The sequence below is a fragment of the Lactuca sativa genome, chromosome 1 (genome assembly GCF_002870075.4).
Source record: "Lactuca sativa cultivar Salinas chromosome 1, Lsat_Salinas_v11, whole genome shotgun sequence".
Lineage (NCBI taxonomy): Eukaryota > Viridiplantae > Streptophyta > Magnoliopsida > Asterales > Asteraceae > Lactuca > Lactuca sativa.
Window position 1 is genome coordinate 35,136,298 of NC_056623.2, and position 11,792 is coordinate 35,148,089.

The following is an 11,792-nucleotide window of genomic DNA, read 5'->3' on the forward strand; positions in this document are numbered from 1 at the left end:
AGATATGATTTTTCTAAGATTTGGCATAGCGGTGCACAGCCTGAAATTTGAATTTTAGATCGGTCGATTTTTAGCCAAAATAATCTAAACAAGAAATTAAGATATTGTTAATAGGAGTTAAACGATAAAAAGACAGTCGAAAATGGAGCTCGTATGCGAAAGATATGGACGAAGCTTAGTCCATACTCTTCGAGCATGACGAATTCGATACAGTTTTGTAAATATAAGATAGAGTGAGAATTAGCTGACGGGATCTAAATGAAAGTTGTAGTACTCATAAATACCAATGTGTGGATATAAAGAACGTCGATAATAGAGCTCATATGCGAAAGATATGGATGAAACTTAGTCCCTGCTCTTTGAGCGCAATAAATTCGATACAGTTTTGCAAATCGGAGATAGAATGAGAATTAGCTGACGAGATCTAAATGAAAGTTATAGTACTCATAAATACCAATGTGTGGATATAAAGAACGTAGAAAACAGATCTCGTACGCGGAAGATACGGACGAAGCTTAGGGGCTACTCTACGAGAAAACCCCTATAAATAAGAGATGAACTCTTCATGTTTTCTTCACACCATAAGCCTTTCTTTCTCTCTCTAACTTCTCTTTAGACTCCCTAAACCCCTCCCAAGTCTAGGGAACCTCCCTAGCACAAGAAGGAAGCCCCGAAGCACTCGACGACTCCGAGAAGAAAAGCTTTCGGCTCGAAAACGTTGCTCCAACGAAGCCTAATTTTTTTTTTAATAAAAATCCGTTGTAAGTGAGCTACGTCTACGTTATTTTTAATATAGCTTCTAATTAATAGTAACATTATTAGGACCTTAAAATAATTATTTAGGCTATTACTATGAGTTATATAAGAGTGTTGTTTAATGCTTATATAATAGTAATAATAGCTAGACTATTAATTAGTCACGGTTAACGTTAGACTAAACCCTAGCGGTATTGATACTAGGTTTTGTCGAAGGAAATTGTTTTAAGAGTAACGAAGCGCTCTCTAAGTTCTGAATCACCACCTTACCAAGTGAGTGCATAGTTACTTTCATCTTACACATAGATATGAAATATTTTATGTAAATTACGTGCTATGTGTGTATATTGTCTGAATACTTGCTATCTATGTTGGATGAAACGTTTTATACATGTTTTTTAAATGATCTAAACTGTATATGTATTTTATATCTACAAAATGTGTTGGGTAAAACATGAGTAGATTAGAGGTGAGATAAATGATGAACGATGAAAGATGAGATAAATGATGAGCGATGAAAAATGATATGTATGATGAGTGATGATATATGAGTGATAAAATATGGTGCAAAGCAATGAACTAAGCGATGAACCAAAGCGATGAGCCAAAACGATGAGTCAAACAATGACCCAAGCGATGGCCCCGTCATCTAGCAAAGTATGGATGACAACCACGGACTATTCTAGACAGTCTAGTGGAACACTAGTAGGCTCGCAACTTGTAGGTGCTGTGAACGATGTGTTCACCCGGTGTACTCTAAAAACCCATTGACATGTATTGCAAGTGGACTCTCGAAAACGATATTGTCAATAAACGAGATAAACCCTGGCGACTATGCATACTTAGTGTTGATTCCTTAGGATACTCCTTAGGAATGAACGAACGAAGAATAGTTGAATCTTAGGGTAGATCCTTAAGAGTAAAGAAGATAATGGGGATGGGTAATTGGGTTGATTGCTTGATGTTTAACATATTAATTATATTATTGTGGGTTGAAAACTTTATGTACTCACCAGGTTTCCCAACCTGACCCACTCAGTTTATTTATATCACAGGTGTTAATATAAAGTCACATTACCCTGAGAGATTAAGGAGATACAAATCACTAGTGATAATGAATGTAAGTTATGTTTATGCTTATGTTACTGTATTGACGATGACATCCCAAATATTTTAAAATGAATAAAAATACTTTTCTTCAGAAATGCATTGATAACGTATTTATCATGTTTTACCGGGAACAAATTCCGCAACATTTTTATTAAAAGAGGTACTCTGATTTTTATAAAACATAAACAAAATATGTCTTTTTTGGCCGTGAAAATGGGGATGTCACACCATAGTATGTTGTTATTATGCTTGTGTTATTTGCTATGTATTGGTATTTTGGGGGAACTCACTAAGATTTAGGCTTACAATTATTTATTACGTTTCAGGTACCTCAGAGGATCGCGGGAAGACGAAAGCATGATCGTGCACCTCCTCATGTTTTGTTTTATGATTTTGGAATTACTCTGATATTGAACTCATTTTGAAAACGATTTATAAACAATGATGGTTTGTGGGTTTGTCAAAAAGTTTAAAATTTTCATTAATTTTATGTATGTTACAAGTAGTTTCTCTCAACAATAATGCATAATACAACTGATTTGTAAGAGAGTTATTATGATACATGTCACAAGGTAGTTTCTCTCAACAATAATGCATAATACAAGTAGTTCATTAAAAAGTTTAAAATTTTCAAAAAGTTTAAAATTTTCATTAATTTTATGTATAATACAACTGATTTGTAAGAGAGTTATTATGATACATGTCACAAGGTTTATCCCATAACCCAACATCAATCATTTGATCAACAACCTCTCAGAACACTTCGTTGGTTAGGCATAACATAATCACGCTATGCAATTTTTCCAGAATATTAGCTTTCACGTCCGTTGTCATCTCGTTTGGCAGTTTTGCATCTCATTCTAATGTCGTCGTACAACCATATTGAACCAGAGAGCCTTCATTTTCACCTTCCACAACATGAAGTCATTCGAACTATTAAACTTCTCCAAATTAAACTTGTAAGACGACATATCTTCGATCAAAAAATAGTCGTTCGAATTACTGCAACTCTGATACCACTTGTTACGCAAGCAAAAAGAAACGACATAGTAAATTAATGTTGTTCAATCAATATGACATATATCCATGGGTAAGACTGAAGAACTCTTATATTACTCTTAATTGTTTTCAAAGTGATTACATTAAAATATCTAACTCTGAATACTTATAACCATAAATAGTAACAAATGTTCAACAAAGCCCCATAACTAAATAACTAAATAGGTTCTGAATTGGATTTCGGCTTAACTCGAAACCTAATAGACTTATATTTGTAGTAAGGGATTAGTCGGTGCGTGAAAGCTGACCCGAAAATTTTTGTTAGTAAAATTCCCTATAAAAAAACCTAGCAGCTCAATCTACTACAAAAACTTAATCTTTTTTAAATTACTTTGTTAGGAACCAAAGTATTCATTTAAATAACCAAAAATCCAAGTAATACTCTAGAATAACTAATTTAGAATGCTTTATTTGATCCGAAGCCGATAAAAAGAAACATGAACCTATCAACCCATTGGCCACCGCCACACCATCACAAATCCTTTCTAATAAATAAATAACTTTTTGTCACATGTCATACTCTCATTGATTTGACCACATATCATTTTGTGGTTATTTTCAATTAATTATTTTCCACGTGACATTTTGTTGTTTTTTTTTTCATTTTATTAATTTCCACATAATATTTAAATGTAATAATTGAAATAAATGTAATAATAAATGCATATCAATTTCATTAATTGACTTTCTGTTAATTTCAAATTTATTAAATTAAAATTTTATTAGTTTCTTTTGTTTATTTATCTAAATTATTTGTTTTATTTAAAAGAAAAACAAACAATTTAATTTTAATAATTCAATATTTTTCTTATAAATTCAAACTTCTCAAATGTAGAATTTTATATATTTTTTTAAAATAAACTCATACAATACATGAGTCATTTATTTTGTTCACAATAAATGGTAACAACTAATAATATTACATGTATGTTGCCTTTCCGTTAGGGCATGTGATAGTGCACCTTTTTTTCATGATTTTGTTCTAAGTTTTGTTTATCATTCTAAAACATTATGAATAGTTTTATTTTAGCTATCTGAAAAAAATACAGTTTTACCTTTGCTTTCTAAAAAATAGTGCATATTATTTGTTAAATCTTATTTTATTATTGTGTGTTCATTATCTAATATTATTTGTTAAACCAAAAAGTACACACCAACCCAAAATAGGGCTTTAAAAGCCGTATAATTTCCTTTCAAGAGCTTCGAGAGTTACAATATTTTTCAAATTTAAATTATTATTCAGAATCCTCACGTAATCCGCCCAATTTGAAATCTTCTTCATTTCAATCAAACCCTTGCTCGTGACAACTTCATCTGCATTTCCGTGTGAGTTAGCTTGGAATTTGATACTGTTAATGTCGACTTTCATTGTTTGCTTGTGAAATTTGTGATCCGATGGCTACATCGGCATTTAAGTCGACGACGAAAAGAGATCCGATTGGAACTTCATCGCCCTCAACTGACGACTCGCCGACCTCTTCGGCGTCTAAGGCTCACAGACGTTCTCGAAGTCTTAGTAGATTCTCACGGGCGATTCCAGCGGAGATTGATTCAGGTGTTCTTCCTACTCCGAGGCGCAAGTTTGTTAACACCGTGAGAGGTTCAGATTTCCCGGAAATTAGTCTTGATGATCTAGCAATTGAGTTTTTCTCGGGGAAGGATAACAGCTCTGAGGTAGATGATGAGAGTGGAAGCAGTAGAAGCAGCCGGCCTGTTCGTGTGAAGTCTGAGATTAGTCCTGTACTGGGTTCGTCTCAAAGGCGTGGGAGGTCTGTGTCAAGGCGTAACGATGATACTGCTTCTAATGCTGGTGGTACAATTAGAGCTGTGCCACATGCTGAGATTAGTTCTGTAACACCTTCGTCTCAAAGGCGTGGGAGGTCTGTGTCCAGGCGTAACGATGGTACTCCATCTAATGCTGGCGGTATTACTAGGGCTGTTCCAAATGCTGATTCAAGGAGGAGGCGGTCTGTATCAGTTGCACGGTATCAGATTAGTGATTCTGAGGTATATTTTAATTTCGACTTGATTGTATACTGTTATGTGTATGCTGAGTATCTTAGATGGAATCTCACCTAAATAAGAGTAAAGTAGAATTCTCAATGAAATCTATGGCTAATTGATACTGTTATGGGAAATATGTTTAAATATATTCTCAAATCTTCACATAACCTTTTATAGCTGATCAAATTTACTTATCTGATTGACAGAGTGATATAGATCTTTCCCGGAGTTCTACCAATCAACCCAAATCTAGGAGCATCAATAATGGCAATGGCAATGGCAATGGCAATAGTCGGGTTGCTTCTTTTCAAAGACCCACTGCTTCAAGTCATCGAAAACTAAGCAGGTCTATGAGTCAAACACCTCAATGGAGGTCACACGATGGCTACTCGGTAAAGCCAACACGTCTTCAAGTATTATTTAATGTTTATTTTGATATTTGTCATTCTTTTAGCTTGAAAAGCTGTATGAAACTATGAATAAATCTTGCACAAGTCTTAATGGTGTACACTGTCTATGGTAATCTCAGAGCCAGTCTTCAGCATTGACTGATGATGATTCAAGAGATGCCCGTTACGGGAAAAATGAAATTGAGAAGACTATTCGAGCTGTTTATGCACAAAAAAAGGTGTTTTTTTTTTTTTTTTTTCTATTTTTTTCTATAGTGGAAGTGTGTGGGGGGGTTTATGATTGTGTCTGGACTTATACTGTTTTCATCTTCAAATTTAATCATCCAGTCTTATGTTGTAGATTGACCACCCCACTGGGGATAATGTTGACCATGGACTTTATCAAGCAATGAGAAAAGAGCTTCGATCTGCTGTGAATGAAATCATGATAGGACTTGAACAGGTTTATCTGTATTTAAAAATATTAAATGTCATGAGCATGATGCTTCAAAATATATTTGTTGACTCCTGCATTTTTTCTGTAAAAAAAAATCCAGACTATGGAAAGAAAGCCTTCTGCATTGTCTGTCCATGATCGCTTGCATTCAAGCAAATCCGATGCTCTTCAAAACAAGACTGTGACTACAACAAGAAAGAACTACCCAACAAAGTCAAAAGAGGTAATAAGGTTTAATCTAGTATACAATTTAGTAACAGTTGGATTCATGGTTAAAAGTTGGAACCTTAAATGATCTTTTTTTTTTAGCATCAGGGCGAAGATGGGTACAAGATTGTTAGGGAGGTGCTTCCCGAGTCAAAGAACAATGCTAATGCACAGAAAGCTTCATACTCCAGAAAGGTATAGTTGTATAAGACTACCTTTAGGGGGAGGGCATTTATGTCTATTACAGCAGTGAGAAATGAAGAGAAATTTAAGTAATGGTATTGAACTTGCAGAGGAGCAATGATAGGAGCAGAATGTCTAAAAGATTAAACGAAGAAGCAGAGAGGTATCTTGAAGATTTCATATCAAATATTGAAGATACAGATTTTTCTTCTTTTGATGGTGAAAGAAGTGACACGAGTTCAACCTTAGTTGGAGCTACAAAACCAATCCAAAATGGAATGAAGTCTGTTCCTGTTGAAATGGAAGGCGTTAATCTACCTTGGTTGAAATGGGATGACACTGATGCTGTTCCTTCAACTCCAATAATACAGACTCCTACAACCCCAAAACCAAAACTGTGGGACCCATCTCAGGTAATTAAAATTTTCATATGATCTCTGGTTAGTTTGTGCAACGCCCTTTTTTCAACTGTGGGACCCAGTGAATTTTCAACTTTGGATTGTATTATGGTACAGGATTTGGAATTGATCCAAGAACAAGGCGGCAGCAGCAGCAGCAGCCATGGAAGTTGGGACCCACCTCTACATGATAAAAGTGCTGCTTCATCGAATAGAAGAGAAAGCAAAAGCAAAAGCCATGATGGATGTTTGGACATGAACAAGTATTTGGAGCTTGAGAAGAATGAGCAGCTCATGTTTGATAGGTGGAGGGAAAGAAATGTGATTCGGTCTGGTGGTCTGTTGCTTTCTGGTGTACTAGTCAAATCTTTTTTACATTTCTAGCTTTAATTTTATTAATCTTAATCTTCTTGCCTTTTAATTTATTTAACACGTGTTTCGGGTAGGTTCTTAGGTTTCAGAATTAAAAGACATTTGAGATCTATCTATTCATTATTTGAAATACAAAAACAAAATCATGTACAAAACATAAGAGATTGCTATTTCATGTAAAAACTCAGAGAGCACAGTAAAAAAAAAAAACTTGCATTTGTTGCAAGTGAACATACCCTCTCGGGCTCAGTAGTTGCTACAAAGAAAGAATTCCAATAAACCAACGCCAAAAGAAATACAGTCCAATCCGTTATCATTATATATATATATATGCACTTTGCTTTGTTTCCATGGCAAAAATAAAAACTCACATCCATCCTCTTTGAAAGAAAAATCTATCTTATCCTCTGTCTGGCTGTATGAATGAAGAAAGTGTCAAAGTCAGTCAATCTCTCCTTCCTCTGGATCATCTACTTGTGTAGGTGGAGCAAGTTCATCATCTTCCTCTTCGTCTTCATCATCATCTTTCATGTATAAACCAAGCTGCTCTAATGGATTACGTTTTCCATCAAAGTTGAAGGCACTACCACTCCCTCCTCCTCCTCCTCCTAAACCTAAAGGAAGAGGGCTCGGGTCCACCAGACCAAGACCACAATCTGCACTAGTTTCGTCTATCAAGCTTTCTAAAGGCTGTGCAGGTGCTACACTTAGCATTTCCAAATCATCCAGAAACCCAGAATTGTCATTTATATCAACCATCTTTTCCATCTGTCACATCACATCACATCACCACTTATATTTTATTCCACAGCAAACAGACCATCTTATAATTAAAATACCTTCTGTATGGCCTGACGTGCGGCTTCCCTTTCAAGTTCCCTCTTCCTTTTGGCTTCTAATTCAGCATTTCTCTGCGCCTCCTCTGCAGCCTTTGCTTCTGCTTCCAATCGAGCTTTTTCTATACCATAATAACAAATACCAAACTTCAGTAACATCCACAACATATATGTTGTTACAGAAAAAACAAAAAACAAGAAACCTTGTTTTCTTCTCTTTTCTACTTCCTCCTTCTCAAGCCTCAACCTCTCCCTATCCTGCTCCTCAACCTGAACCACATCCACAAATATGTCAGTCGGTGTCTGGAATGGAATGGAGTAAGAGCCAAGAGGGGTAATTTAGACCTTTCCGGTGGTTTTTTCTTGGGCTTTGAGTATGGTGTCAGCAAAACGGCTTCTCAGTAGTGCTGCACGGTATAGCTTATCAGGAGAGACTTGCCTCTCTCTCTCTTTCTCTTTCTCTGATGCAGCAGAAGCAGGAGCATCACTCTCCCCTAAAATAATGTAGCCAGCATAGCATTAGAGATGACATCTCCCAAAGGCCAAAACCAACACTTTCTTCCTTATTTTCATTGCTTACCCTCTTGATGCCCTTCACTTTCACCCGCATCACACTTTTGCTCCCCATCTACACAATCTAAAAAATTTCAACCCACATGATTGATTGATTGTAAACAATTTTAAAAGGACACTCATTTTTACATTAACCTCACAATTACCTTTTGCATCATCAGGAACAGGTATTTGCTCCGTATTATTAACTTCACTGCCCATTGTCATTGTGTCCTAAATATGAAACCAATCATCATCATCACCACTTATTATAATGTAAAGAGAATGAATACCTTAGCATTGTTGACAATGGTCGGAGCCTTTGCATCATCTGATTCACTGCCTGAAGAACTCCCTGAATCTGATTCTGCACAAACATGCAGTGGGAAACGGAATCTTGTTCATGAATAACCATGTGAAGAATAACATCATAAGAGATTTATTTGGTATATTTTGACTAGTCCAGAATGAGAGAATTCAAAAGCTTCAAAGTAACACAAACCACTAGATGCTGATCCGGAGCCACTACTGGAGCTACTTGAACTACTGCTTTTGCTGTTCCTCACAGCTGTGTCTCTCTCTATCTCTACTGGAGGGAAGCTTGAAATAGGTATCTCATCTCCACCAATGTCCACATCCTCTTCATTACCTTCATTAGCTGAAACTAACAACAAAATTAAAACCAACCACCAAAACAACCATATTTCAGCTTCCATGGAAATAAATATATAAAATAAACCTTTGCATGCTTGCATAGATGAGTTGCTGAACCCTGACTCATTGTGAAGCTGCAATAACACATACAGAATCAAGACAATCGCCCAAAACTGCTTGGCAAACAGGGATTTTTGTAAGAAATCTGTACCTCAATTTCACAAGTTTCAGCTTTAACCATGTTTTTCTGTTTCTCCAAGAAATGATCATCCAAAAGCTTCCTCAATTTGAATAGAGTATCATCACTAAGGGTATCAATATCAATCTCAATTTCATCCTCCACTGTGGCATTCCCATGTGAACTGCTCTCTTTAAGGAAATCAATAATTCTTTCAGGTAAATCCGATATTGAAGACTCCAATTCAATGCTAAGTTTACGCTTTTCAGCATCTGACATTGTCCTCTTAACAGCTTCTTGCTTTGTTTCATTACCAAAAGATGTCGTCTTCTTTTTCTTGTAGGGGGGCATGGAAACAGGAGTTTCAGTTTCAGGTTCTACAACATTCTGTCTCATAGGAACCACTGCCTCTGTGGCAACTGACAGCTTCTTCTCGATTGGTTTCCATCTGACTTCAAAATACTTGCTCAATGTTTCAGCCATTATATGCACATCATTCCCACGTGGATTGTATGTCATTGCATTTGAAAAAGTCAGCCTAACATCACCTGCAAATGCCCATGGATCCATATATCTGCCTGACATTAACTTTGTTTTCACTGTCCCCAAATCCATTGGATGCTGAATAACAGTGTAATAGTCTGGAATCTTTAGAGCTACTACATCAACAGGAGTATTAAACACCCAACCAAAATTATGCCCCATTAACCGAGTCAATAGTGCCTCACATTGCTTCATCAACATGGCATTCCCAGTCCCAGAAGTTGGAGGTAATGCCTTCTTTGTAGATTCCACACGGGCTGATCCACTCTTCTTTGACCGGGACCCACCACTCCGGCCAGGTGGACCTTTTCTCTTGGGCATCGGTAGGGACATAGATCTAGAATATTCAGGAATGGGTCTCCTTTGTCCAGCACTACAACTATGAACATCAGATGGTGACAAAACACCTACATTTGAGTTTGCGCTCACCATTCCAATGTTTTTCTGTAATGTTCTAACTTGTTCAAGCTCATGTTTCAATCTCAATCCTAATTCTTTCCTCTCAACACTTGACAGCTTTGATAAAGACAACACTTGAATTGGAACACCAAAGTGTTGGGAAGAATCAGGATTCAAGTTAAGAGACTTCCTGTTTGGGGCACAAGAATCTTCTGAAGCGGTCATTTCAGTGTCAAGACGCCCTGAGCTACCAAATCCTTCAGAGTTGGCCATGGTGTCAACTGCATGGCGGTAGTTTGGAACAAACCCATGCGAGTAGCCTTTAGAAACTTTCCTTGTTTTACCCATTTGAGTGAAATTGTTTTGTGATGATAACTTCTTTGAAACTCTTTGTCCAGCAAACTCTACAGGAAAAGTAGGTGCCATAAAACTCAATCCCCAAGAGCTGAAAGCATCAACTCCCGGTGTTCATAAATACCCATAACTTGCAAACTTATTCAAAACTCATATATACAGATAGAGATGCCAGGTAAGAATCTTGAGAAGTATGAATGTATCAAACAAACTCAAATGTTTCCGATTCAGAATTGTCAAAAGCTTATATCAGATATCTAACCAATTAACACGGAATCTACGAATCGGGTTTCAAAATTGATTGCAAAACAAATCTAACCATTCACGTATTAACCGCAAGCGACGTTAAGATGAATTCAGCAATTGATCCAGATCGACAACATTCAAAACGAATGCCACGAAACACAAGCGGAAAGAATGAAATCAATAACCTAATATACCCTCTAAACCCCGGATGGAACACCAAACGTAACGAGGCCAAACGAATTAATAAACCCTAGAGTAACTTTTTTTTTTCTTTTCAAAATTGGAACCCTGGATTAACGGTACCAAAGAGAAAGAGTCGAACACAAAACGTGGCTCTTTGAGGCAAAGAAAACAAAATCGCAATTGGATAGAGAGGGTAAGGTGTGTTTGGAAACCCTAGAAAAACCCTCGCTCGTTGGAGAATCGACAAAACGTGCGAGATTAAGAGAGATTTATAGAGAGAGAGCGAAAGGAAGATTGGGTAAAAAAGATTGAAGAGAGAGAGAGAGAGAGAGAGCGGTGGTGGTTGGGTTATGGAGTTATCGGTCTCCAGTTAAAAAGCGAAGGGTGATGGCTTGGCTGGTGGCTGAGGGTGTGAGTCGCCTCTTTGCGCGCCGCTCTTTTAGCAAATCTTGGCCGTTCATCTTTTGGCTTCATAATTCATCTTGTGGTCCATATTTCTAGACGATTTTCTGCATTTTGAATTTATATATTTTTTACCATCTTTATGACTTCCAAATTCAGATCATTATACATGCTTATAGATTGTGTTCGGCATAGCTGTAGTTGTTAGTTTTTTATTTTGAAACGTTTTGTTGAAAGTTAATTCATATAGTTTTTGATTTTGAAGTGTTTTGTGTAGGCTAAAAGGTAAAGGTTCTCGTCGCAGAACGAGACTTTTTCTTTTTTACTAGCGTTTTTTTAAAATCTAGAAGTCAGAAGCTTCCAAAAATTGTGTGTCGAACATGTCTTATGAGTAAATTATAAATGCTCCATATCATTTGATGTTACCTTTGTGTTTATAATTTTCTTTTATTTATAATTTAGACAGTATTGTATTTTTTTTTATTTTGTCTCTCAGGCAAAATAGAATGA

General features: G+C 36.4%; 2 protein-coding genes across 5 annotated transcripts; one reads left to right on the forward strand and one right to left on the reverse strand.

Annotated features, from left to right (window-relative positions):
* The first annotated feature begins 4,104 nt into the window (after nucleotides 1-4,104).
* Nucleotides 4,105-6,988, forward strand: LOC111881415 (uncharacterized). 2 transcript variants are annotated; one of them, XM_052769537.1, is made up of 8 exons: nucleotides 4,105-4,932; nucleotides 5,136-5,321; nucleotides 5,459-5,557; nucleotides 5,680-5,781; nucleotides 5,876-5,998; nucleotides 6,091-6,177; nucleotides 6,276-6,578; nucleotides 6,681-6,988. In XM_052769537.1, exons 1-8 carry the CDS (start codon nucleotides 4,321-4,323, stop codon nucleotides 6,945-6,947), a joined length of 1,779 nt encoding a protein of 592 aa, XP_052625497.1. In that variant the 5' UTR covers nucleotides 4,105-4,320; the 3' UTR covers nucleotides 6,948-6,988. The 2 variants fall into 2 exon arrangements, with proteins under 2 accessions (XP_052625497.1, XP_023733577.1); XM_023877809.3 differs by having other exon boundaries at nucleotides 4,106-4,932; nucleotides 6,085-6,177.
* Nucleotides 6,989-7,188: 200 nt separating this feature from the next.
* Nucleotides 7,189-11,234, reverse strand: LOC111881414 (transcription factor GTE9). 3 transcript variants are annotated; one of them, XM_023877807.3, is made up of 10 exons: nucleotides 9,189-11,234; nucleotides 9,063-9,111; nucleotides 8,826-8,987; nucleotides 8,617-8,690; nucleotides 8,491-8,557; nucleotides 8,352-8,399; nucleotides 8,117-8,265; nucleotides 7,975-8,041; nucleotides 7,775-7,893; nucleotides 7,189-7,703 (listed from the first exon to the last, which is right to left on the reverse strand). In XM_023877807.3, the coding sequence occupies exons 1-10, from the start codon at nucleotides 10,521-10,523 to the stop codon at nucleotides 7,377-7,379; spliced, it is 2,397 nt and encodes a 798-aa protein (XP_023733575.1). In that variant the 5' UTR covers nucleotides 10,524-11,234; the 3' UTR covers nucleotides 7,189-7,376. The 3 variants fall into 3 exon arrangements, with proteins under 3 accessions (XP_023733575.1, XP_023733573.1, XP_023733574.1); XM_023877805.3 differs by having other exon boundaries at nucleotides 8,352-8,408; XM_023877806.3 differs by having other exon boundaries at nucleotides 8,352-8,408; nucleotides 8,826-8,981; nucleotides 9,189-11,233.
* Between the last annotated feature and the right edge of the window lie 558 nt (nucleotides 11,235-11,792).